Source organism: Musa acuminata, chromosome BXJ3-6 (genome assembly GCF_036884655.1).
Source record: "Musa acuminata AAA Group cultivar baxijiao chromosome BXJ3-6, Cavendish_Baxijiao_AAA, whole genome shotgun sequence".
In the NCBI taxonomy this organism is placed as follows: Eukaryota; Viridiplantae; Streptophyta; class Magnoliopsida; order Zingiberales; family Musaceae; genus Musa; species Musa acuminata.
Genome location: NC_088354.1, coordinates 4,359,296 through 4,385,893, shown reverse-complemented (window position 1 = coordinate 4,385,893; position 26,598 = coordinate 4,359,296). Strand labels below are relative to the sequence as shown.

The 26,598-nt window shown below is 36.8% G+C and overlaps 2 protein-coding genes across 6 annotated transcripts; both read right to left on the bottom strand.

Moving 5' to 3' along the window:
• Window positions 1–1,523: 1,523 nt before the first annotated feature.
• LOC135640131 (GATA transcription factor 18-like) lies at window positions 1,524–8,778 on the bottom strand. 4 transcript variants are annotated; one of them, XR_010497176.1, is made up of 8 exons: window positions 8,277–8,777; window positions 7,171–7,257; window positions 6,948–7,084; window positions 5,355–5,474; window positions 5,123–5,228; window positions 2,190–2,247; window positions 2,000–2,091; window positions 1,524–1,919 (listed from the first exon to the last, which is right to left on the bottom strand). XR_010497176.1 is itself a non-coding variant. In XM_065154283.1 (8 exons), exons 1-8 carry the CDS (start codon window positions 8,535–8,537, stop codon window positions 1,844–1,846), a joined length of 945 nt encoding a protein of 314 aa, XP_065010355.1. In that variant the 5' UTR covers window positions 8,538–8,768; the 3' UTR covers window positions 1,524–1,843. The 4 variants fall into 4 exon arrangements, 3 of the variants coding, with proteins under 3 accessions (XP_065010355.1, XP_065010356.1, XP_065010357.1); XM_065154283.1 differs by having other exon boundaries at window positions 2,182–2,247; window positions 8,277–8,768; XM_065154284.1 differs by lacking the exon at window positions 2,000–2,091 and having other exon boundaries at window positions 2,214–2,247; window positions 8,277–8,778.
• Window positions 8,779–9,353: 575 nt separating this feature from the next.
• On the bottom strand, window positions 9,354–26,569 carry LOC135639819 (uncharacterized). 2 transcript variants are annotated; one of them, XM_065153756.1, is made up of 11 exons: window positions 26,320–26,569; window positions 24,323–24,425; window positions 23,971–24,146; window positions 19,716–19,781; window positions 18,883–19,022; window positions 18,346–18,472; window positions 15,389–15,537; window positions 12,356–12,491; window positions 10,201–10,285; window positions 9,848–10,119; window positions 9,354–9,659 (listed from the first exon to the last, which is right to left on the bottom strand). In XM_065153756.1, exons 1-11 carry the CDS (start codon window positions 26,464–26,466, stop codon window positions 9,522–9,524), a joined length of 1,539 nt encoding a protein of 512 aa, XP_065009828.1. In that variant the 5' UTR covers window positions 26,467–26,569; the 3' UTR covers window positions 9,354–9,521. The 2 variants fall into 2 exon arrangements, with proteins under 2 accessions (XP_065009828.1, XP_065009829.1); XM_065153757.1 differs by lacking the exon at window positions 9,354–9,659 and having other exon boundaries at window positions 9,965–10,102.
• Window positions 26,570–26,598: the final 29 nt, after the last annotated feature.

Here is a 26,598-nt window from a genome sequence, read left to right as displayed (position 1 = left end):
CCACCTCGTACGGTGGCGGCTTTGCCCACCGCTCATACAGTCTACCTCATCAGAATGACTACACTACGCCGACTAATGATCATAAATCTCCGGGAATGCCTCCATGTCAGTTGCTTCGGGTGTAAGAGGGTATTTTTGCCTTCGTCGTTATGCTGACGACGAACGCGAACAAAAGGTGACGTCGTACGCTCCCAAACCCCAAGCACTAACTGTGTCGCGTGCGTCACCAAAACGTCAACCCACGCACTCTCGTCCGAAGGCACCCGTGGGCCCCGCAGAACGGACGGGCGACAACGCCCATCGAGCCCACCTCGTAACGTGGCGGCTTTTCAAGTCTACCTCACCATAATGACTATAATACCCCACACCGATGACCATAATCTCCGGGAATGCCACCATGTCGGTTGCTTCGGATGTAAGAAAGGTATAGTGTTTTGCCTTCGTTGTTACGCTAACGACGAACGCGAACAAAAGGCCAAATGCGTCACGCATCGGTCAACGTACCGTTCGGGTGGGAAAAAAACGATGGATAATGTTTCGGGCCGCAGCGTTGATGTTGCCGTGCGGGCGGAGCACGATCCTCGAAGCGGGGAAGACGAAGCAAACGAGACGGCGTGGTTCACAGATCGATTACGAGTAGTTTGGTCGGGAGAAGATGCAATTCAATGCCGCAGCGTTGATGTTGCCGTGCGGGCGGAGCACGATCCTCGAAGCGGAGAAGACGAAGCAAACGAGACGGCGTGGTTCACCGATCGATTACGACGAGTAGTTTGGTCGGGAGAAGATGCAATTCAATTCCGCAGCAAACGAATCCGATCCCATGCGGCCGTGGAACAGACGACTGTCCTTCTTTCGCGGGCCCACCACGAGTGCACGGTTCTTGGGTGGGGCCGGTGTGTCCCACCCCGCGAGACTTCGACTTTGGAGTCAACACTGCTGCTTCCACGTTCTTTCTTGAAAGCCAAGCAGGGATACGACCACGCACCAGCGAAGCGACCAAAAGAAACCAAACAGTTGGACAGTCTGATATATATATGCCATATGCGTGTCAAAAGACATAATTCCGTACATGCAGCAACATAAAAGCTGTCTAGGATTGTTCGGGGCAAGTTCAGGGGATCCACCCTCGATTTGTTTGGTTGCATACTTTATGATCCTATTATATTATTATTTTTTCAAAAAAAAATGACGAAAACGAAATTAAAATACTTTATAGTTCTAAAATTTATCTTAAAAACTTTTATATTAGATTCCCTTATTTCGATAAAATTTTAAAGATGTCGATTAATTTAATTGATAAGCATATTAATTAATTTAAAAATAATTTTAGTCATAGATGTTAGTCAACAGAGGAACTTAAAATATTATATGAAATGGAAACGATTTCGTCAGGAAGACAAAGGATCGATATTCAATTAATTAATCTTATATTTTATCTTGATTCATAATATAAGTTTGATAATTCGCATACTTTATGAATCTGGATACGAAGAGCTGAGAGATCAATCGACCAACATCCTGCATTCACCACAAGTAATCAGAGCAATATTATAAAGGGAAAGTGTTTCCAGCTCATCTCTATGGCATGAAGAACTTCTAGATTCGAAAAAACTCATAACTACACACATCAAGATTGGAGTTCATATGGAACAATCGAACAATGCACGATATGGATGCCGTTAAACTGCCGGACCTTCCAAAACAGACTCACCGGTGACAGGTAATACATCCCACGTGCACTACTAATCTGCATGCATGCGCAGCCTCCTATATCATCGATTATAAGGTCAAAACATACCTACAGACTCGCAGAGTAGGCCGTCAATTTTGTTATTCAACACATTTATACTTCTCGCAATTCAGTCTTCAGTCCTACTGTGTCTGCCTGCTGTACATCTGCCGTCGTACCGTCCCCGACTCTGGACAGGATAAACAGAAGCAAAAGTCAGTTGATGTTCGTTATCGTAGAGTGGCTACCACAACATTTCTCCAAACTCACATCTCAGAGTTGGACACAATAGCATCATGATTGCTGGGTGTATGGACATGTAATTTGTTGTCGCTAATCAATTCCGAGTCAATTGCTTGACCCTATAGAGATAGGAAAAGGCCGACAGATAATCTATAATTTACCATTAAGCAGCTTCATGTTTTAGCTGCACAATTCTAACAAGATCATACATGCTCACTTGGGTTGGCAGTGCTAGGAGTACCTATTTTGGCCCTTGAAGGACTTCTTAGAGTACCCTGCAAAAACAAAATGAAGTGGACTCAATATTATGAAAAAAAATATTCTCATAACTTTGAACCCAAAAGTCATCTTAAATGTAGTAAATCCATGTTCAAAATTACTTGATATTTGCATTATGGTAATAATAGCATAGTAAACATGGTACATATATATGTCCAACAGATACAACACGAAATTGATTAACTACATAATCGCCTTTTCTCTAGCCAATTTAATACTGCCATCCATGGTCTTTTAGCTTCATGCATTTCCATCTAATCTTTGTATCTTTTGTTAGTTTGTTTTACATATTTTCTGCCCGGCATACAATAAAACCTATTAGAGAATAGATTTGGGCTACCGTGTTGCATTATTTTCTTCACTATCAACCTTGCTACAGCTTTATATGCAAAAATATTTTGAACAACCCAGACAATTTATGATGAAACATTTGAACCATAAATAGCTTATTTAAATGCAAGGGTAATATTACCAAGTTGAGTTGCAACAGTTTTATATACAAAGATATTAAAACAAGCCAGACAACTTATGATTAAGGTTTGAGTCATGGAAATAAATTCTTTGTTTATAAAGGTAATGCTACATAAGTTGGCCCTGTCTATAACCTGCATTGGCAAGAGCCTTGTACACCAGGTTGCCCTAGATGATTTATGAACGGCAGATCTATAAATTAGGTAATGCATTCAAAATTAATAAAAAGATGTCATAGTAAGTCAAATCCCAAAAATATATGTTTCCACTAATGGGTATGTTCAAAGGTCTTATGGGAAGGATGACATTACCTAAACAAATATCATGTTTAACAATGCACATGTACGTTGACATGTTTTTTTTAGTGACCAACATGCGTCACAAAGCATCCAACAAGTGCTGTCATCTGACACCAACACTGGAACACTTTGAGGTGCCTTTGCTTCATTTGATCATAGAGAAAGATTATGGATGGAAATCATGGACACGTGAATAAAGAGTTAAAGACATTCTAAATTTCACCTTATGTGGTAGCTCAGTGGAATAAAGGAGCAGATTAAGTTATACAGATTTCAGAACTTTCCATTTACTTGAAAATTATGGTTCTGAGCTTCAATATGCATGCAAATAAAGAATGATACATACATTCTTAACACACACATAAGAACCAATCCCTGCAGCTTCATCCAAGCAGTACATATAGGTCAAGAGGGGACCAAGATGCAAATTGTCCAAATCGAGCAGTATTCTTTCTTTCATACTATAGACCTTAAAACCCTTCAAAAAATTAATATAAAACCAAGCCTCGGGCAACTTTCATCCAAAATCTGTTTAGATGCATTGGATAGATTCAACGCTAGAACTAGTCCACGGTTTAGGACTTCAAACCCTTCAAGCTAAAGATTCGTCATCTCAATCCTATCTTTCACAATCAAGACTCCCAACTTCCACAACTGAAAGAGGCAAAGATGAACACACAAGGAAGCAAGAACTCTGGGTGGAGCAGAAGAAGATGGAGAAAGAATGTACACAGTGACCTCATTCATATTTCCATGTTCTTGTTATTCTCTGAGTTCTTAATGTATTCATTCACTTCTTTGTCCTAGTTGGTACCAGCCACTAGACCCACCCAAATAGGCATCACCAACTCAGTCCACCAAAGGTTCACAATGGATCTGATACACAACAGAAGATGATTCGAAAAAAAAATGCACACAGTGACCTTACTCATCTTTCTGTGATTATATTTCTGGTAATTCTCAGATTTCATATTGTATTCGATCGCATCTTTTTCCTTTGTCAGTGCCAGCCACTGGACTGTCCACATAGGCATCACTGAGTCAGTCCATCAAAGGACATCTACGCGGTACTAAAAAGTTTCTCACACAGTCACACTCTTTTAAATGTAATGAACTTGGGTAACCTTTAGATGTCCTATCCCTCAAAAAGGCACATGCAACATCATTTACATATTTGAAGAAATTCCACATAATTATTAGTATTGTCATGCAATATCATTTTGAACTTTGATGGAGTGTCAATTGAGGTTTAAAATTATGACCTGGTAACAATACTGGAGCCTAGTTGGATTACTATATACCAGATAATAAAGTATAGATATGGTTAATACAAAACTAGAGAAACATTAGGGCATGATATTTTGTTATTTAACTGCATGTTAGCAATAAGGTATGATACAAATAGTTCTCAACAAGGACGAACCAAACAAATACTGACAGCAGTGCATACTAGTTGGATAAGAGACTAGGAGGTTGGGATCAGAGACTACTGATACAGAGCAGCATGGATTAAAATCTCAACCATACCAATTGGTACAGTCTAGTTTTCCCAGTCTAACAGCTGATCGGTATGCTGACCAAGCAAATTCAGTTGGCCCAATCTAAAGCCAGGCTTATGCCCAGCAAGCTTACTACACCATTGGTTTTCGGCTTACTGCCAATACCTATGTCCACCGTACCAACCCCACCACCTCTTCCTTATCTCTCTTATTTTTTCCTTCTCTTCCCCTGGTAAACACAGCCCGGTAGACTGCTTGCGTTGGCATACTACTTCGATCCAATGCTTAGGCAATAGTACACAATAAAGGAATCCTTCTTTTCCCAAAACTCAACCAAATAAAGTAATATCTATATACATGAAACAATAGTTCCCTATAAACTTTTGGTGACTCATAGTATAAAACATTCCCTTGTAATGTGACATGCTTTTTAAGAGTAATACACAAGCACATTTATATATCCATATTTTTATGAAAAAAAGCACATCCAGCACATGTGCGGGCAGAATAGTGATTTAAAGAAATCTTAGAGAGATATTACTTTTATAAGATGAAGACTACAAAAATATCAATAAATAGATCAAATTAGCTTTTAACTAGACCTTGTTTGCCCACATTAGTCCGCAAGCATTGCAAAGTGACCTTGGTCCAGCAGGTCCACGCCGCATTGCTGGTGTCATTTTTTCACTAATTCCACAATTTTGACATCTGAAAAGACAACTTAAAAGTTTAGAGCAATTGATATGACACAGTGGCACATTGATTATTTTTAGTATTTAAGAGGAGAGAATTCTGCAAAATCATGATAACAGATAAAAGTGATATGCAACTCACTTTGATTCCCTAGGAGGATCTTCTTGGATTGAGCTTTGAAGAGGATCACCGCTTGAAGAGGCCAATGCTCCTTCCTGGGTAATAGCCTTCCCTGCAAACTGCCCTTTTCGGCGCTGCATCCTGTCAAGCCATTATGCATTTAGAAAGACTTCAAGCAGTGTTAAGAAAACAATTAAGGAATAATCAAACAGAGGCATGGCCAGAATGTCCACGATCATAAAAATAAACAGGTTCTGTTGAAAATACGTGTATCACGAACAAATACACCTTTCAGTCACAAATATGATCACAATGCCAATTGATAGAAAAAGACTCCTGAGCATTCCAGAGGGCTAGTATTTTACAGATTATGAAAGTTTTAACTTGTCAATGTTCTGTAATATGTATACATATCATGCTAAACTACTATATTTGGTATGGCTATATCAGTTTGATACATTATAAAATACACATATTTCATTCAAACATGCATATTAAGCAAATTAAGATTTTAATTGAATAATGTTGATGAAATCATACTCCAACTCTAATGAAAAAGCCATTCATGCAGAAATTGGGAATACAACAGTACGTGAGAAATCAAATTCCTTGGTAAATCTAAGAGCAATAAAATAGCAATATGCCAAAACCAAATAAAAACAAAATTATACTGGTTCTATCATACTTTTCCAGAGATTTTTTTATTATTTTTTAAAATGCTTTATAGGTATTTTCTTAAAAATAATGACCTCATCAAAATTCAGTCTGCAGTTCAAGTCAAACAGTCATATGTGTGTTCTTCAATATCCTTTAAACTCTTACTCATGGAATTAATTCATGCCTGCAGATAGCACCTTATGAAAAACTGATATCAAATCTGTGAAAAGACCTAGATTATGCTAACAGCGCCCTAGAAAGGATAAACTTTAATATGTGCAGATAGCAAAAGAACAGCAAAGGACAACAATATGCATGTCCAGCAATGACTATGAGATCAGAATGCAAAGGATGATGGCACCACATTTGTTCCAAATTGTTGGAGTAATAAACGCACTGAAATCAACAATAGGATACAGCTTGAACAAAAATGAAATATAAGATAATTTTGAGAACATTTCCAAAGAGAAGCATTGAACCATACTTGATGGTACAGCAATTCAGATGGTCAAGGCATCATTGGTTTCCCAGAATCCAGCCCTACCTCCCTAAAGAGCTCTTCTGATAGAACCTCAGTGCTAGAGTTCACACTAAAGGTACAACTATTGATCGGACCAGCGTGAGGTCTGATCAACAGTTGTGTCTTTCTTCATAAACACCCACCACAAAGAGAAGTTAACTTTTAAAAAATTATTGTCTTGCTTCATAAAATCCACCTTTCTTGTTCTCCTCAACATAAGAAATAGGATGATGCAAACAAAAGAGAGGATATCAAAGTATAAAACAATATTCACTGCTTTACAACAAAGAAAACACTAACAGAGATCAATGTGACTTGATATGACAAACAGAATAAAACTGAACCAAAAAAACTGGATGACATTTGCAACTCATTATATTTGATAGCTAACAGAAAAAAAAATAATTCATATTAAAATCACAACCGGACCTCAATACCTGAGGGCAACCTCTTTGCGGACATTATACCGGATTTTCTTATCAAAATTCCTTTCTTTACGCTTCTCGCGAAACCTTATCAACGAAGCAATCCTTTTTGCAGGAATATTTGTTCGATGAAGTAAATCATCATAACCCTGTTTAAATATGCAGTTAGAAACCAGTGTACAGAAACAGAATTGCCTTCAAGATGATCTAGACTAGAGGAAAGATGCAGGACTACCCTATCATCCTGCTGACCGGATAATGTCATGCCAGCTGCGCCAGTAGGTACTTCACATCCTCCCAGCAGTAACAGCACAGCTTGCACCTGCAACATTAGCATCCAATCAGGAAAGCTCAGATTCTTATTATGTTAAATGAAAATGTAAAATAATTTGATAAGCAAATGGTATTACACATGGATGACATAATTAGTATATATGATTGACAAGTTATGAATTACAAACAGAACAACCCTAGATTAGAAATTAACATATTGGGACAGAAATCCCACAGCAAAACTCCATATTATAAGTTTGTTTATATTCCACAGAATTAGACCCACAGAAAAAACATCAAAGAGAGAAATCCAGGTCATACCACTGAGATCAGATATCATACACAAATAATTATAGTAGAAATTAATCTTATTTCAGTCTACAAGAACCTAATGTCCTAGATGGAATTTCCCATCTAGGAATTTCCATGAAAATTATGGTCGACGGAAAACAATGTCTAACATACAAAAACATTTTTTTTCCCACAATAATGTCAATTCTCACAAACATTGTAAATGCTTCATCATGATCAGTGAAAACACACTGGCAGATTATTCAAATATTCAATGAATTTGAAAATAGCACCCTTTCTCAAAATCAAGAATACTGCTATTCCCAAAATAAACCTGCTAGTAGGCGAAATAAAAATCTGATCAATTTAATAAACACTACCATCATCAATAAAAGGTGCATCCTACCTTAACAAACATCAGGAGTCGTTTGATTAGCCACAACGTAGCCACAAATGACATCCAAAAGTCAGCATTATCAAATGGAAAGTCCAACATATTAAAGAATGTTCAGAACAAGTCATCCATCAATTAAATCACTGACTTGATATATCACCAATTTGTTAGAACCCAAAAAAGAAACAAATGCGCGTTTCAATTTAAAAAAAAAATGTCGGATTTCGACCATTCTCGTGAATGAATCATAGGCGTCAAACAGATGTGACTTAAAATGGTGCAGCCAGACGCGTGCAATTCCACTAAAATGTGAAAAGGCCACCTTTAACCAAATTTAGCACAGATTCCTCCAAAGTGACAAAAATGGAGTAATTGGAACAAACCTTCTCGGGCGAGACAGAGTCGAAGACGTACACTTCGCCCTGGAACAACAGCGTGAGCTGGTTCGAGGTTACACTCATCAGCGGCGCCGCTGCATCCATAGCCTCCGCGAGATGATCCTGATCCGACGTCGGGATAAGGGACACGCCCATTTTCTCCCCACCGGTGGCGCCCTCTATGGCTCCTTGGCCGCCGCTGGCGTCGGCGGCCGCGTTGTCGTGGCCGTACATGCCGAGGTCCTCAGGGTTCGCGTTCGACGACATCGCGACTGGAGAAGGTGGGCGGCCGAGGGTAACCGCGGCGGCGGCGGCCGGCGAAGTACGGCAAGCGGATGAAACCCTAACTAGAGCCCTAGATGTGGGTTTGGAAGGGGATGGGGAGGAGCAGCGATGATCGCGGCCGCTGATTTGGGCTGATGAATTGCAGGACACGGGAGACGCGTGATGGTGGTGATGATGATGATGCTGCTGCTGCGGATGATGATGATGGTGGCACTTCGGCCGTAGGGGCCCTTCCCCGATGTGGGGACCGCAAATTGGTGAAGCGCTGCCAATGTCGACCGTCCAACTCGATGATGGAGGGGATGATCACGAGGAGTCGTAGGCACCCATCAATGGCCCACGAATTATGGCTCACAAATACAAGTCGAAAATAATCTGTTTGATGCACAGAAAAAGTAACGTTGAAAAAAATAAAATCAAATCCATAATAATTTAATTCTTCAAAATCAAATCGATATAATTTTTTAGCTACAAATTTTGCCACTGATCCCGATTGAAAGTAACTTACATAATATAATCCATTTATGTCGTATTGGAGAATTTATGCCCAATTAAGTTGAAGAAAAAGATAAATCGACTTCCAACTAGAAAGCAAATTGTAAGGTGAACTCCTCTCTCTAGTAAACCTAAATACATTTGAATTCTTTTCACTTTCACCTTTCATCATTATGAGGTTAGGTTGGTCATCAAGAAAAAACATCATCCTGTAGACCATTGCAATCCAAGAGTCAATACATTACAAAATACTTATCCATTCTGCGGTACTTAGCACAGAACATTAAATAATGGCACCGTACATAAGCATAAAAAGGAATTTTTCATATAAGGTAAAAAGATCACCTACACGAAACTCAAATAATTAAGAAAAAATATCTATCAATTGCCCATCAAGAAAATTGAAGGCAGAAAATCCACAAAATAAAAGGAGCTAATCATCTCAAGTTGATCTGACATTAGAGGTAGCGCCTAGGAAGAGTATTTGAGACAGTAACTAAGCAACTTCCGAGCTTTACTACCATGGTTTCCATCCCAAGAATCATCTTTCTCCAAATTAGCAGCTCCATCTTTGTTCCATTTCTCAAGAATACGGGCAATTCTCTTAAGCTGTGATGAGGGTCAAGGTTAACAGGAAATTTCAGAGCCAGCCAAATAAATCAAGCATATATATTAAATTTGCCAGTTTAAATAGAAACTTGTTATTGTTCAAATGATTTAATTGATAAAAAAAAAAAAGTTCCCTGCAATGTCCTATGCTTTGTAGTACAAAATTTTTACGTTGCTGTAAAGGATACGCAGGTAGTCACTGCATTCGATTTTCCCTCCACAACACAGGAACTCAAATTATCTGCTGGATTGTCCACCAGATGGCTATCAAGGTCTTCTTCAATAAGGAAAGATTTGTCCAACAAAAGCAATACAAATTGGTGCAGATTCGATGTGGTGCTAACATTCTCATCAACTTGTTGGAACAACCTAGCTAGGATGCACCAGAATGCATTTCGAGCTTGTGAATCATCGGAAACAAAAGGTAAAACATCAAATAGGCCCTGCAAAAATTGAAAATCTAGCAGGAAAAACACTGTATAAGTCGTTCTGATGCCATAACAGTATTCCAAACAGGCTTTACAGTGGAAGAATCACATACCATTCAGAATGCCCAATATCAAATGCTGCTCATCTGCTAAGGTATTTGCAATTATGATAACAGCAGAAACGCACAAGCTAGCAACCTGTTGTAAGAAATGGTAATTAGCATAAATTTTTTTCTCAAGATATCAACATTTAGCTGTTTCTTTTATCATGATTGCAATATTTCTATTTTATCATAACAGGAAGAAAGTGTGCTTAGGTGTTTAGGAAGAGAGAGATGCAAGATAGGCAAGAAGAAGATACAATCATGGCAAACAGGCCTAAACAAAAACACAACTTTGATGATCATCTCATCATATAACACCTCTTTAATTAGGCTCATTTTGTAGACTTCACTTAACTCCAAGTAAATTAAGAAGACTCATGGAAAAAAAAAACTTATTTGAATGAACACCTGTACTAAACAATAATATACTCATGTTATGACTCCAACATCAGTCTCACTCAAAATAAGACTCTTAAATAACCAAGAAAAATAATGATGAAAATCTGGACGAAAATCCAAACAATAAAAAAAAACCTAAACCTAGATCTAAATGTCATTAGAGTGGCAAGTATAGATAAAAAAAACTAAACCTTTTCCTAACAGCTTAAGCTTTTGGAATTAGTTGTAACCTAATAAAAAATTCTATCATGATTGCAAAGCATGTTATGAGTTCGAACTATGTATCTATTTCCTTTAATGCATCTTCATCAAATAGGTATTTGTTAAATTATCCATTCCTTTTTAATTTGTAATGTCTTGCACTTTAATTTTAATTCACATGTCAACCCAATCCAAAGTTTTGAGTAATATGACACGTGGACTATAGTCGTCAGCTCCACGTAACTGAAACCATGTCGACACATCATCTCCACCTAGCTGACATGCCAACCCCATTCGGCCTACGTATTACATAGGGCCAGAATCTATGATACAGACAGTGTGGTGCTAGCAAGGTGATTGACTAAACTCTATGTGGTTAGCCACATAACATCAACGGAAAGCTGAGTTGTGTAGTCTTTGCTTCGTATCCGTCGAGTTCGGCACAACATATAACTCCACGACCCCATTCATGACTGAACAGTGCACATAACTGTTGACCTCAACCAACGATAGCATATAACACTATAAAAGAGCTCCCAGGTATTCCTCCAAGGCTTTCTAAAGACTAGTTATGTCTTATAGATTCAACATTTGATCGAATCCTTTGCATCGGAAGGGCCTTTCTCGAGCACACTCCCAATGCAAATTTTGTAGGAGAGACTCAAGATTGTGATAGGCTCGGACTCAAACCAAGGTTGGCTTTAAATCTCCGCCACATGTCGGACAACCAAATTCTGCTTTAACAAGTGATAACCAATAAAAAAAATTAAAAATGATGATCTAACTTTACAAGTCCAAATTAGACTCAACTAAGACTATAACTAATCTGTCTTATATAAAAAAAGAGATATATTTCGAAATTGTCAATTTGATTTTGTACAATAACTACCGATATTAAGTTGTCAAGATTTTCATGCTTATTGCCTACAACTTCTACATTCGACACAAAAGAATAAAATATTCAAGAGAACAAAATATACAAGCGACATCTTGTAGTTTGAGATGGTCATCCAAAGACTGCTGGTCATTTTACCAGTTTACGATAATGCATGTTAGTTGTTGATTTTTATTTAACATCTTGTACTTCTTTATTTGATAAATAATAAATTGATCATGATAAAAGAGATTAAGTACAAGCTAAAGTGGCATGACTCAACAGATGCCTTCATCATGCATGAAAGTATACTGCCAAAAGGCATTTTGTTGTCTTGGTCTGGTTACTATACTATTTCTACTCTGAATAAGAAGATAAAAACAAAATGATGAGCTTTTAAGTTGGTTGAATTTTCGTGTAAACTCATAAGGTAAAATCGACCCTTAGTTTCAGAAAATAGCAAGAATCAATTATATAAATTTGCTGTGGCTCTTTTGCATTAGCAGTACAATGCAGCATTGCACAGAAAGTATGCCTACAGTAGGAGAGATGTTATGAGTATAAGAGCAACATGTACATAACCTTTTAATGCAGTGGATGTTGATCATTGTAATTGGTGCAATGTATGAGAATGCATTGTTTCAGTAGTCCAAAATCCAATGATATATAATCGTCAAGCAACATGCAAACCTCAAACTTATCAGGCAGCTTAACCACTTCACAAACAAGACGAAAAAGGTCACCATTTGAAGATATCACATCTGAATAATTATCTGCTGTAGAAAGTGCTTCAACTAATCGAAGAATTAGATCAACAATAAAGAACCTGAGATGATCACAACAAATAAGTGTTTCCATGTGTACCAAATATTAGTTCTATAATGTCATGATAGAATATACTACTAACTGAAAGCTAATAAAATATGGTGATATGAACACTGTCTAAAAAGAACACAAAGAAAAGAAATCCGACTTAGCACTGAACAAGGTTATCAGGATCAGAAATGCAGCATCAGATGAGGATCATAAGATAACCTTTTTTTTTTTTTTATAGCTGTGCATGTATTTTTAGATGCACCTACTCCCACACAGGCAAGAAATTCTTAACTTCAATTTGTTTCTCCTAAATATACTCTATTAACCTCCTTCTCGTCATACTTATCATACAGTGTCAGCATGTTACATTAGCTTCTTCAAAAGTTTTCTTCCTCTCTGTTTCAATAGCATCTTTTATCTGAGAGCTAATTACAGATTATCTCATATAATTAGCTATCCTTAACATTCCGATCCCTACATTTTCAAAAGTTATATTGGGATTTCTATACTTACAAAAGTGAAATATTAAGATCCCTATACAGGGTTATAAAGGTAATTTCATAGGGTTAAAAAAAGAGATTTTGTTGGAGCAACAAGGCTAAATATTTCACTTTCATAAGTATAGCGATCTTAATATAATTTTTAAAAGTATAAGAACCGATATGCTAAGGGTAATTAATTACAGAGGATAATCTGTAATTAGCCCTTTATCTGATCAGCTTGACTACATTTCTGCTAATCATTATCCTGCACCACTGGATTATTTTCCTTTAATATGTATGAATGAGGGATTGCAAAATCACAGTATACCACTCATATCAAGCAGTATGTAACATTCAGCTAGGAGACCATAATGAAAACCACCCAGTTTAGGGCTATATATAGTAAAACACACCAAAAAAGCTTAGATATCACCTGTTTCAATCAGAACAGTCAAAAAGCTACTTATCTGACAAAATATGAACCTTGCTTTTTGAAACCTTAACTCTTTCCCTTTCCACTGCCACCTCCCTACTGCCACCATTGCCCATGGAATCTGGCTGGCCATGGGTTCTCTCCAGCCACCTTTCCTACTAATGCCCAATAAGGGCTAACACTCACAGCTTCAACTGCAAGTGAAAGATAAGTCTGGCATAATTTTTCTTAACCAGTACCAACTGGTGACTACCAGTATAAAGGATGCCAATGGCATATCATAAAAATCTAACCAACGAGTGGTACAGGGTTCAGTATCAAAAGCGCAATACACAGTTTGCACATGGAGGAACCTGTCTGATAAAAAAGAAACAGCCCCTATGTTATGTTCAGTAACTTTGTAGGCTGACAAGTTATATGTGTTCAAATTGTACATAAAGTAAAATTAGAACCCCTTAAATGATCTGATTATGAATGCAATATTGGACCTTACCAAAGCCAACAAATATATGCTATTGTAGCATCTTACTACATGAAATGAATCAGCTCCAATAAAAGTAGATTGGTGCAATAAAAAACATAGTACAGTCCATGGTTCACCTTATCAATCCGTACTGGCATACCGACCAGCTATTGGTATGGTACATATCGACATACCGACATATGATACATGGGACATACCGACAGACTAATATGTATCACCCATGCCAGTCCTCTATCGGATCGATTTGTACCACCTGTACCAGGCGGTATGCTGTGGTATGACGAGCCTTGGCACAGTCATCTCATGATTTTTCTAGCTACTGAATCATATCCAAAAAAAATCATAAGCATTAGTACTTAGAAAACATGGATGACACCAAGCATGCCAAACTGTACTGGCTGGTATGTCTCATTTAGATGGGGTTCTGACATGAAATTATTCATATCTTCTGTACCTACATTTAACCAAACGAAGACCATGATGGAGCCCCACAAGCCTTGCCTTCTTTTTGTTTGATCCACTTAAATTTTCTGTCCCTTTATCTATACCTAAATCTTCTAGTCCCTCATGAACTAATATGGCATTGTCTTCTTTCCTGAAGGAACTAACTGATGTCGAACAAGATGAGAAGAGGATGAGAATTTGGGATCAGAGAAAAAGAAACGTTATTCTTTTCCTCAAAATAACTAAGAGCTAAGAGCCTAATAACAATTTATATATTTATATGGGTTAACACAAGATATTACCAGTAACATCGGTCAGTACCGACCAATATGACAGGTATTGCAAACCCTTTCCTTGAAAAAATGATATTCATAACCAAACATGTTTTAGAATTTCTCCAAAAATTGACTAGTTTAAAACCCACTCTGGCCAGCAGGTTTATTTCTTCACCCAAATGCCAAAGTTTACACTTTATTGTTTGTTGCTCCTTGGCCTTGTTCAAGATGTAACTGAGAGTAAGCTGAACACCACTAGAACCTAGAATCCTGTACCTATTGGCATCGAAGCTCATCTATATTTTGTAAAGTGTCTACCTCTAAACGTATTTAAGTAATGCTACATGTTCCTGAACCAGAATGCATGTTTAATGCCCTAACTTGGTAGCTAATATTTCCCTCTAAATCTCTAATATCACAGAACAAACATGCATACACATTAATCTCGGTTTGTCATAAAGTGTCTTCCACATATTTACTATAAATTATAAATTATGCATACATTCTAATTTTTCTGCAATCCCAAAGAAAAGCCATTAGACATACTTGCAAGAAATCAGGCTAAATGGTGCTTATTTTATGTATTTGATTTCTGGAAAAGATCAAGAAAATGACAAAACACAAATACAAGAGGTAAATAGTAGAGATACCAAATATGATATAGAAAATTGAAGCAACAAAAAATAACAGCTCCAAACATGAAACAGAAATGAAAAAGACTGCACACTTTTAATCAAGGGATTTGGCGACAAGACTGAACAAATAAAAGTTGAGGTAATTTAGTGGAACCTTTCTGGTTGGTTCACTTCTGTTGATTTGTTGGTTTCAGATGCCAACAGACTCACAATAAGATTTGGCAAACCCAGCTTCACCAAAGGCTGAAGAAGAATAACTCTCACTTCTTGATTATAAATTATAGCCAACAAAAAATCAATGCTCTGTCATTAGTAAAAGACATCAGGGAGTTAAAGGATATGTCATGAATCTGTACTAGAAGAACACGTAGCACCAAGTAAATTCATAGAAAATGCATGTCTTGTATTTCTAACTAAATGCTTAAATAGACTTAGAAAATGAAAGATGAAACAAGACAACTGTTTCAGTTTAAAATTATGTAATAACATAGACTTCTTAACCAAGGTTTGACGTACCAAATCATACCGCTCAATACGGGCGGTACATACCGGTCCGATAGAGGACAGGTATGGGCGGTATATCAATACATCCCAGTGTACCATGTGTCGGTACGCTCGATATAGCTTGGTACGTACCGTACCGATAGTTGGTCGATACACTGGAACGGACAGTAATGCGAACCACGTTCTTAAAACTGCTATTCTATTTCCTTTTAATCTCTACTATTTTTTTATCCAATTTACTTAATCTCCAATTTATTTCATTTAAAATTTAACAAGGAACAACATGTGGTCCTAAGAATGCATTATCAAACTACTTAGCATGGATAACTATGATACAACAGAATACTTTAATGGAGATAGCACCAAATGAGTATGATACACAATGATCTTTGGCTTTCATTTCATTATTTTGGACGTCATATTAGCTAGCAAAGTAAATGTTAAGCTCTCTTAAATGTAGTAGAAGGTTGATGACTTAGGAGTTTATAGAAACTAGAAATCCAAGAATATCTCAATAATGTAGACAAATCTGCTTCAAATGAACAGCTCAAATAACTCATATAGAACTCTAGATAAAGTATGATATCGAATGGAGATATTTCTTTATACCAGGGTGCCTCCAGGCGATGAATTCAAATAGTTGAGGATCATTTATTAGACCTAGTTTGCTGGAGAACAAGATGGATCAAGAATCTAGCCACACTTTGAGCACCTTTTGAACCTGCCCTTGTGATGGTCTGAGAAAGATTTGCTTGTCAACATCTAGTGAGGGATGATTCCTGACCTTCATAAAGAGGTGGTATACCACCTTGAACCTCCCAGTGGCCAAATTTTGGAAGGTGTTGTTGATAGCAAAATAGTGTTATCAACACCAGGTATTCTTAAGTGCAAATGTTTACACCAGGCACAAGAAGTTCTGGAGGCAAATATGTCATCTGCAGTTTCTTGCTACCTCAAACCTAATAGTAACCAAGCCTGTAGTTCATGCTTGATGGCACCTTATTGTCCTTAGTAGCAGTGCAATAAATGCATCAACTTGCAATAGACCACAAATACTCGGGTGAACACAAGATATCTCGATGCAAAGGCCATGACTATATTTAAGAATTCTTGAGCTCTCCAAATGATACCTTCAATTAACCATTTTAATAATTCTTAAGCTCCTCAAACCATAGTTGTTTTAAAAGGCTAGATCTGAATGGATCAAGGCTAGATCCACGAAAATCTAGCCTCAGTACACAAACATTTAACTTAAAACTATGCAGGCTTCATCCATTCAAATCGATGATCAATCTTTGCGGATGTAGCCTTGATATTCCTAGATGGCTGGATCTAGCCTATATTTGAATGCCTTGATCCAAACGAATCTAGCATTAATTTTGGTGCCACCAAGAACTTACGGACTTGATTATATGTTGATAACTCTTTTGTAGGAAAATGTCCTCAACATAGTAAAGTAATGATTTAGCATGGCAGAAAACCTGTCGCATGGACAAGTACCACCATCACTGACAAGTATTCATTGTGTCTACATCATACAAATTTGCAAAAAGATACCTCAAGATATCAGAAGGGCCTTCATAGCAAAATTTGATATCGGCGAACACTATGAATGCAGAAGAATGAACATTGGAAGGAATTTGATAGGCATGTTTTAGAGTCACATACATACGATGAGTACAAGGGTCGCGATGATGATGTCAATCCTGATCTTGCAGCCAGCATACATGGTCCCATGGAGCATCGGCACATTTAAAATGAAGTGATGAGACATAGACAGAGCAACTTATGGTATGAGTATGACAGGGGCAACCGTAGTGGCAGTGGCCAACTGAATTCAGTCGATTATTGATTATGAGTGCGGACCGCTTCCACTGATGCACAAGGCTTGGATAGGAGTTCTAGCATGAGGTAATTGGCTAACCCTTCTCTGTTGGAATGACCGTAAGCATGAGGCAGTCTGGGCTAGGGGTATTTATCAAATGATTTAGAAGTTGGAGAGTTCCTGATATGGTTGATCTAGATCCTACTGCTTATCAATTTTATATAAAACAAATATGCATAGACAACACACACATGAAGGAGAACAAGGTTATTGGAGAAGCAAGCTTATATAGCCCAAGGTCCTTACTACTAGAGCATGGTGTCCCCCATTCTAACATACAGCCTCCCACCCCAAGAGAGTTACTAAGTTAATGGAAGAAAAAACTAGTATTCATTCTCACTGTTGCCTAGTTTGCCTCTAGAATAGATATTTCTCAAAATATTTCCTTAATATCAAGCACACAAACATAAACCACAAATTCTGTTATAGTATATTGGACAGTAAGTAAAATGATATGATGAACTCTAGAGCCTCAGCATCGAGTTGCATGTGAATATAATACAAATAAGAATAGTATTCACATGCAATAGCCTTTACAAATGGATTTGTAGTTTTAGACACCAAAGTAAAAAAAGTGAAATGACGCCCTAGAAAGTCCAAGAAATTTAGTATTATGACAGAAATTATAAAAACAATTACCAAAGTCCAAGGTTGTCAACAATAAGATGAATTTCATGGCATTAATCTTAATATCTATAGAGCTTAATCAAATACATCAGTACCTTTTCTAGCAAGGTAGAATTCAGTGTGTTCCCAATTATCCAGAGTATACGTGAAAGAATTTGTTCAGGTTGCAAGGCTTCAGCGAAAGAGATAAAATTGCTAGTCTGGAGACTCACTGCTAACAACCTGTAATAGACACTAACATTAGATATGTTTAATGCCTTCAGTGCATCATGGATTTAGAGCTAATTATATCGGTTATTTCATGTTTTAACAGTTCACCATTAAGCAAATAAAATGTCAGTAATGATAAATAAGGTAACATAGATATAAATGTCAAAAGAGAAATGAACTTGAAAATCCCAAACATACTGTCAGGAGAAAGGCAAATACCTGCATAGAGTAAAAGTTCCTCAAAATGAAGAAAATTACTGTGATACATTCTAAAATTAATAGTCGTGGCACCTTTTCTTCACCTAGTTTTGCTTTCCCAACATATCAATCAGGAAATTTTGTTTCAACGCCTGATACCATATATTCTAAAAGTAATTCTTCTCATTTGTAGAAATTTTACTGGTATAATTATAATCCAATACCTGAATGCTTCAGAAAGGCAGGCAGAATCATCTCGAAACAACTGGTCAACAATTGTTTCAACCAAACCATTTGTAGAAACTATTGCATTGCTTAGGTTTTCATGGCAGGCTAAGTTTCCAATGATTCCCAGGCAAATTTCCTGCAGATAATTACATATTCAATGCTCTACAAAGCAATCATACAAAAGATTTATGGGGAAATTTAAATCTTGTGATATGTAATTCAATTTTAAAATAAACAAGAATCAACTCTGTTAGGTGCAAATTTCTCCTCATCACTTCTACCATCTCCTATTTCCATAGGAGAAAATTAGAAAGTTGTACGAGTTGCAGAAGCTTATACTGCAATCTCTAAGGAAGATTTTTTAAATCTCAAATACACCATATGATGCTCGATGCTAGATCCTAAGTGGCATATATTGAAAAGTTTGTAGGTAACCAGATATGTCCAAGATTATCTAATTAAGAACAGCCATTTAGACAATCTGATTATCCATGTACTAAAAAAAGAGTAATTTTTAAGACAAGATCTACGCTTTCATCTCTTTTTAAGTGCTGATGGCACATGGAATGGCACATTGTTAGAAGATAGGTCGATGCTTGTGCAATTGTGGTTACCAGTCCATGTTATATACAGCAATTTGGAATGCATGATAAAGAGATATGCACCTCTGTATCATGCCCCATGTTCACTAACATAGAATTATACAGTGCAGTAAACATAGTACATGGTGCTTCAACTCATGCTTCAGAACCATCCGATGCAACAACTATTTATATATTCCCATAATTTATGTATATAACAAACAGCTTCAATAACTTCAGCATCTTACCACCACCCGGAAAGAATCAGTTACATGAAGATTGGTGAGTAGCACTTCAAGTATTAAATTGTTCACCTGCATTTTGTTAATTACAAATTATAACACATGAATAACCTTATTCATTTAAAATAGTTAACTAAAGTTACTAAACCTAAAACCAACAAGAACCACAATATATTTCCTTCAAACGTAAAAAAGAACTAAGAAAAGTTTAAAAAACAATCAATCAACAGAGTCAGAGACAACTTATAATTTTCACTAGAAATAGAATGCATCTAACGAATCAGTTAAATTAGAAGTGACGTCTATAAAAAACCTCAAAAAGATATATCAACGATATAAATGCATGCTTGTGAACTTAATCACAAAGAACCTACTTTTATGCAAGGTTCGTAAATTTGTACCATATCGGAGTATCGAGCTCAACTCGATATAGTACGATACGAGTATACTGAGCAGTACGTTCTGGCATATCGCTCGATATATATATATATATATATATATATATATATATATAACAAAAAGTTAAAAAATAAAAAAGGGGGCGACATTGCCTCGTTTCTTCTGCTCAATTTCTTCTCCCCGCGCGGATCAGGAGAAGTCGTCGACGACGCCGATGCCTCATCGCCTCAGACGAGGAGGAGGCAACATCTCATATGCTCCGGTGAGGGAGGGTGGCGATGGATCGGGATCGTCGAGGGACAACGACGCCGGATCTCTAGGCTCTCCCTTTTCTTCTCCCTCGGCTAATACCGCCCGGTAGTGGGCGGCAACAGTCAAAATTGACTATCACTGACCGATTTCGGATGGTAACGAGGCGGAAACAGCCCCAATCGACGGTACTGCTCGGTAGCGGGCGGTCCACGTACCGGTCTGTTGGTGGACCGGTATGTACCACCCGGTTCGGGCGATATCATTCGAAATTAAAATCCTTGTTTTTATGTGCTTGAGGCATCCTTCCAATTCATTGCGGGCTCCTCAATCAAATAAAGATGAAAAATGCTTTTCCTCACGTGATCCATCCAACATCCATGTTCAGGCTCATCCTAGAAATCTATTTCCAAGGTTATGTTCATCACCTCAACCAAGCATCTATAATAGGGGTAAGAAAAGTTTGGACATTGGAAAATCCACATCTATGTCCACTTGTTAATCAGTGGACTTAAAAGTGGCTTATGGATGGTTAATAATCGAATGAGAGACAAATTTTTAAAGATTTACCATGCGGCCAACAACCCACTCCCATCAACTTGAGGCAGGGCCATGGCCTATCATCTGTAAATTAGTCTTCTAGACCAATTCAGCTCAAGACAGCTTGGTGCAGCCCTTCGACACATGAATCCAGCAAAATTATATGCAAAAGGGCCAAAATTAGCACAATATGAATCTTTTCCAGCTCATATAGCAATTTGCAGGCTGCCTCTCTAACTTCAAAAGAGAGTCGACAGCTAAAACCTAGTTGAAATAGGAGGGAAGCTATCCTTCCTCAAGAGTCCTAATTAAGTTAGGAAAGGTGAGGATTGAACGAACCTCCTCATCAAATTTTAGTAGTGATATGATAGATTTTTTCATTATTCTATCATTTTCAGATAGATTTTGTCCATTAGTTCAGTAGTTATTTTACGAAGTCCTTGGTGTCCTCTTCTAATTTTATGGTTTCAAGGAGTTCCAATATGCATCTTGTGTAGGTCAAATAAGTTATTATCAGGACTTATACTTTGAGAGTTCTAGGCTCTAATTTTAGTAGGAATGCTTGGGATGACAGGATTTACTTTTTTCTATATATTTATATTGAGAGCTCACAAAGACTAAAAGCCATGCTTGAAGACATTATTTCTTTTATGCAATTAGTTTAGTAAGAGTTTATTCATCAACAAATCTCTCTTCTACCTTGTTCTTCCTTTGAAGACCTTTACTGCTAAAATTACAGAAAGGCCTAATAGTAATGTCATATCCTATCAAAAACATCACAAAAAAGTTACTTCACTTTGTTTTGTTTCTCAAACATACAGATATCAACTATCTACATTAGCAAAATGCACGAAAAATCTTTGTCATGGATTTTCAAAATATTGGGTTTATGAGATTTTGTTCCTTTTTGGGCATGGATATGGGATAGTGTATAAAGTACCATGACTAACTAATAAATTAAAATACTTCACTTTAAGTTCTCAAAAGGAACAAAATAAAGCTAAACAATTTACAATTGCACAATAAGGGCCTAAACAAGTAAATAACCATAGATTTAAGTATTAGTCTGTGTTGATTCATGCTGGAAAGTTATTGATCCAAAGGACAAGCATGACAAAGATGCATGTTACACAGGTTTAGAGTAGACTAGAGTCCATGAAACCATGTTGATTCATGTCTTTTGGGACATACATAGCATGCCAATTTATGAAGCATAGACACTTCAAAATACTAGCCCTTTTTGTGTCAGACACTGACTATCATTCAATAACTCCCAATACATATAGCTAATTAGAGAAATAAGGCTTGAAGAAAAGTTGAATCTTGAAAATATGAATCTAAGTAGGACATTTAGTTTAATCCTCAAAATTTTATTTCATATTTGGATTATTATTAATGTTTCTAATTTATCAGAACGGTCTTTATGCGCATATGAATTATACATACACGATGCTTGTAGCTATCTGTATTATACTACATATGAATTATAACAATTCACAGAAAATACAAAATGTATTATTGTCATGTTTGTGTAGTCATTTTTTACTTTATAACCAAGGTTTGACGTATCGAAGCATACTACTTGGTACGGGTGGTACGTATCAATATGACAGAGGATTGATATGGGTAGTACATCGATATACCCTAGTGTACCATGTGTAAATACACTTGGTATAGCTCGATACATATCGTATCAACAGCTGGTCGATACATTGGTACAGACCGATAATGCAAACCATGTTTATAACTTGATACGTCGACGTGTTTGCATCTTGTTTGCAAATGCTCTGTATTTGTGTAAACATACCATAGATTCCAATATATTACTATTTACTAGTACTCTCTTCTTGTACATATTTTACAAGGATCAAACATTTTGCCAACACTTTCCATGTGCATGCAAATATTTTATACCAAATTAATGTTTTAAAAGCTGCTCCTACACTAGTTTCAATTTTCAACAGCCTATAGGATTGCAACCATAGGCATCAAACAGTATTCCAACTTGTACCATTACTGTTTCTAGAAACAATAATAAGAAAAGGAAAATTAATGGCATACCAAACGATAATGAGTTGTATGACCCTATTCTAATGCTTGGCTAGACCAGTCGGTACTAATCTATACATTTCAATCCAACCAGTATCTTAATACGCTTGAGATGACCAAAAAAAAAACAAACTTCGAAAACTTGAATGTAGCAACCATGGTTTAAAAACCAGATGGATCAATATGTATTATTGGTATTTACCATTTTGATAAGGAACTAATAATAATACATATACTTGGGCACTGCTTGACAAAAATTTAAATCTCATTCAATATAAATTTTGTTAATCAGTTAAACTGGTACAAGACTGGTATACCAGATAATATACCAATCTATATCAACCAGTATTGGTCCTTGGTTGGACTGATATGAACTGGCCCATATCAACCAGTATAACTGAAAACTTAATCCTTGCATATTCATTTTTAATTTATTTTCGAGTGAGAATTGGCAGTACATCTTGTTATACTGATACCACACCAGTCTGCTATAGAAACCAATGTTGGATTGGTATATACATCCTTAATCTCACAAGAACCAAACACAATTTTGCCATGTGTCTCAAAACTAAACCAGCTTTAGTTTTTGGTGGACTCCCAACAAACAGACCTGTTTGAGCAAATTGTATCAACTAAACTAATTTAAGTCAGCCAAAGTAGAACACCTTAACTGTTTATACTAGTAGGATCCTAACCACCAATTGTCATCAACAAACCAAAAAAATTGTATTCAATTCCAAGCATTTGGTGTAACTGACAAAATGATTGGCAGAACCATCAGGTATCAATATCAAAAGTTGAATACCTGAATAATAAAAAAAAATCATCCATATTTCACATGTTAATAGCATAGATAAAATTATAAGCCTTCCATACAAAGGACAGAAAGTTCTTTATAATGAACATTTAAGCGTAAGAACAGGAACTAAGCCCAGTGACTTCTTTATTTATGTTTTAACTTTTAACTGCTACCAGTAGTTTGAGTTAGAAAAGAAATAATGAAATATTAAGTCTTAGAATATACCATTAGTTCAGCATTAGATTTACTAGCGGCGAGATCCCAAAGTACACAACCACAGTCTTCCCAAGGATCTTTTGTGTCTTCGGTTAATGATTGTCTATCATCTAAAACATCATTTCTTTCTTCATTTCTGAGTTCCCGCTTCATCTCACAACCCATCACAGATGTAGCAGAATTTTCTGTTAAATACTATAATCATCAACATTCTTCTCAAAACTATGGTTCTTTTTGTTGTGAAAAGCCATGTAAAAGATCTTTTTAAAAGTAATTATGCACCACGGTTTTTTTATTAATGAAGACAATTAGATTCACACATTTCTGTTCCAGAAAGCATACTTATTCTTTAGTTGATTACCTGCCACTTGAGATTGAGTCCCTTCCCTCGAATTATGTGGCAGAAGTCTCCGTATAAGAGAGATGATATAGCTGGGGTCAACAGTTGTTGGTATATCTAGTATCTACATAAATAAAAAAACCATCAGAAAATCTGAGCTTTTAGATCACTATTGACAATAAACATCATCATCATACTCTTTTATACAGAGGGAGCTCTTAAATGAAAATGATGAAAACTCTCTAGCAATTACAACTTCAGATAGTACTACTTCAAGTATGTTAGATTCTGTATCTAGAAAATGGAGGCTGCATACAAGTGATACAACAAAAAATCTTAATAAAGTCAATTTAGACTTCTCAACATAAAGCTTCAACAAAATCAAAACTATCTGTACTGGCATCCATGATTCATTAACAAGACTTGTCATTAAGTACTAATCTGTAGTATTTAAGGAGGCTAACTATAAGTTAAAAGAGGTTATACCTAAAAGAGAAAAAAGGTAATGCATAGAATAACAGCTGACTATTGAATCAGTATTCAGACTCTGCACAAATATCTGCATGATGTCCATGTCGTAACATCACAAATCATGTAAAAATATGAATTCTAGAAAGTCAACAGGATTGGAAGCGTAGCTGGGGATATTAAGGAAGCACAAAGCTCAAAAATAAAGTAGGACGAGGAGCAAAACTTCACGAAGAAGATCATTTTCATTGTACAAGTCATGGATGCATCACCCTTCGAACCAAAGATTCCTTTATTAATTAGAGCAAGCCAATTGCATCTAATCTTATTTGACAACCAAGTAGAGTTATTTATATTTCATACTTATACCCAAGGTATTGAAAACCAAGGATAGCATTGGTACAGGTTGGCAATTATCTGTCCGACCATGAATTGGTATGCAGATCATTAGTCACGCCCATAACTGGTTGGGACTGAGCTTACTGCCCAATCTCTATCTCCCCCCTGCTCTTCTTCCTCCTCCTTTCTCTCTAGTCCAAACATTACCAAACCGAAACAACAAGTGTCGCTACATCAGAAACATACTAGTTCAGTCGCCAACCGGATCAACACCAAACCAAGATTTTAAACCTTTGAGTACGCGCTTCAAGTTGAACTTCACATGCCACCCTTTCAACAAATCCTAATTATTCTAACAACTATTTGGCCAATATCTAGTCAATAAGGCCTTAACAACCCCTTTCTGCATCCCATCCAAAACAACAAAAATGATAACAATATGAATTATCAAAGGATTCTATTCGAAAATGTATAAATTAGTGTAAAAGTTGGACAAACTGAGAGACTGTGAGGGGACAATGAGTTGCGCTGGTAAGCTTCTTCCTCTATTCTTATTCTCACCCCTCTATTATTATCCCCAAATATTTGCTTTCTAATAGCTTGGTTGGCATTCTCTCTTTATTTTATTCTTCATTGACATTACTTCTCCAATTTTACTCTTCTGATTTCTCCCTGCTCTGTTTTCTTAGCTCCGAATGATCTATAGCTTCTACTTAATCTTTTTCCGGTTGCTACATGAGTTGCTCTGAAATGTAAATCTCATTATTAATCTCAGACATTTTAAGAATAATACTCATACCGCACAAATATACATACAGCTTAAACATTTATTCGGTTACTAATTTTTAAGACTCGTTACTTGGAAAATATTCATGATTGCAACAACCATCCTTTAATCACGACAAGTGTTGTTCCATGCAACACCAGTATTTGCCACTTACCGAGAGATGTATCAAAAGTACTTGAAACATAAAAAGAAAAAATCTATATACTAAAAGAAGCATAAATGATCGAGTTTATGTGTGAAAGAGAGCATTGGTTTTTCAGCAGATGCTCCAGGAAGCGAAAGTCCAGATTAGACACCAGGTTGCCGAGAAATAGTGTCAACAAGCAGGTTTACGACTCGACCTAATCAGACAATCATCAAGTTTTTTACGAGTAGAAGCAAAGAGGGACAAGAAAAATTATTTGGTCTTTCAATATTAGGCTACCTCCGAGCAAGGGGCGAGGGGAAGGTGGGAAGGAGCATCTTCTTGTGCTTCGTCCTCGTCGTCTCCTCCTGCTTCTTCTTCAACATAATTTTCGCTTTCCTTTTCCTCAGTTGCTCTCGAGCCTTCCTCTTCTCGGGGAGGAGCCATCGGTGTTGTCTGTGCACTGTGGTGGCAACGAGAGAAATAGAAAGGGCAGCGCTAAAAATGGAAGTCGGTCGTTCAATAGAGAAATCGAGCTCCGAGTCGGAGAGACCCTTTTCTTACTAGTATGGGCAAAAT

Excerpts from the sequence above, each read along its gene's own strand:
- LOC135640131 (XM_065154283.1), bottom strand. The coding sequence starts at position 8,537 with ATGTCGTCGAACGCGAACCCTGAGGACCTCGGCATGTACGGCCACGAC. Across the intron at positions 5,475-6,947 it reads CGCAAAGAGGTTGCCCTCAG|GATGCAGCGCCGAAAAGGGC; the intron begins GTATTGAGGTCC and ends ATGGCTTGACAG. Across the intron at positions 1,920-1,999 it reads ATTGTGTCCAACTCTGAGAT|AGTCGGGGACGGTACGACGG; the intron begins GTGAGTTTGGAG and ends TATCCTGTCCAG.
- LOC135639819 (XM_065153756.1), bottom strand. The coding sequence starts at position 26,466 with ATGGCTCCTCCCCGAGAAGAGGAAGGCTCGAGAGCAACTGAGGAAAAG. Across the intron at positions 12,492-15,388 it reads GAAGTGAACCAACCAGAAAG|GTTCTTTATTGTTGATCTAA; the intron begins GTTCCACTAAAT and ends TGATCATCTCAG. Across the intron at positions 9,660-9,847 it reads CGAATGCAGTGACTACCTGC|CTTAAGAGAATTGCCCGTAT; the intron begins GTATCCTTTACA and ends CCCTCATCACAG.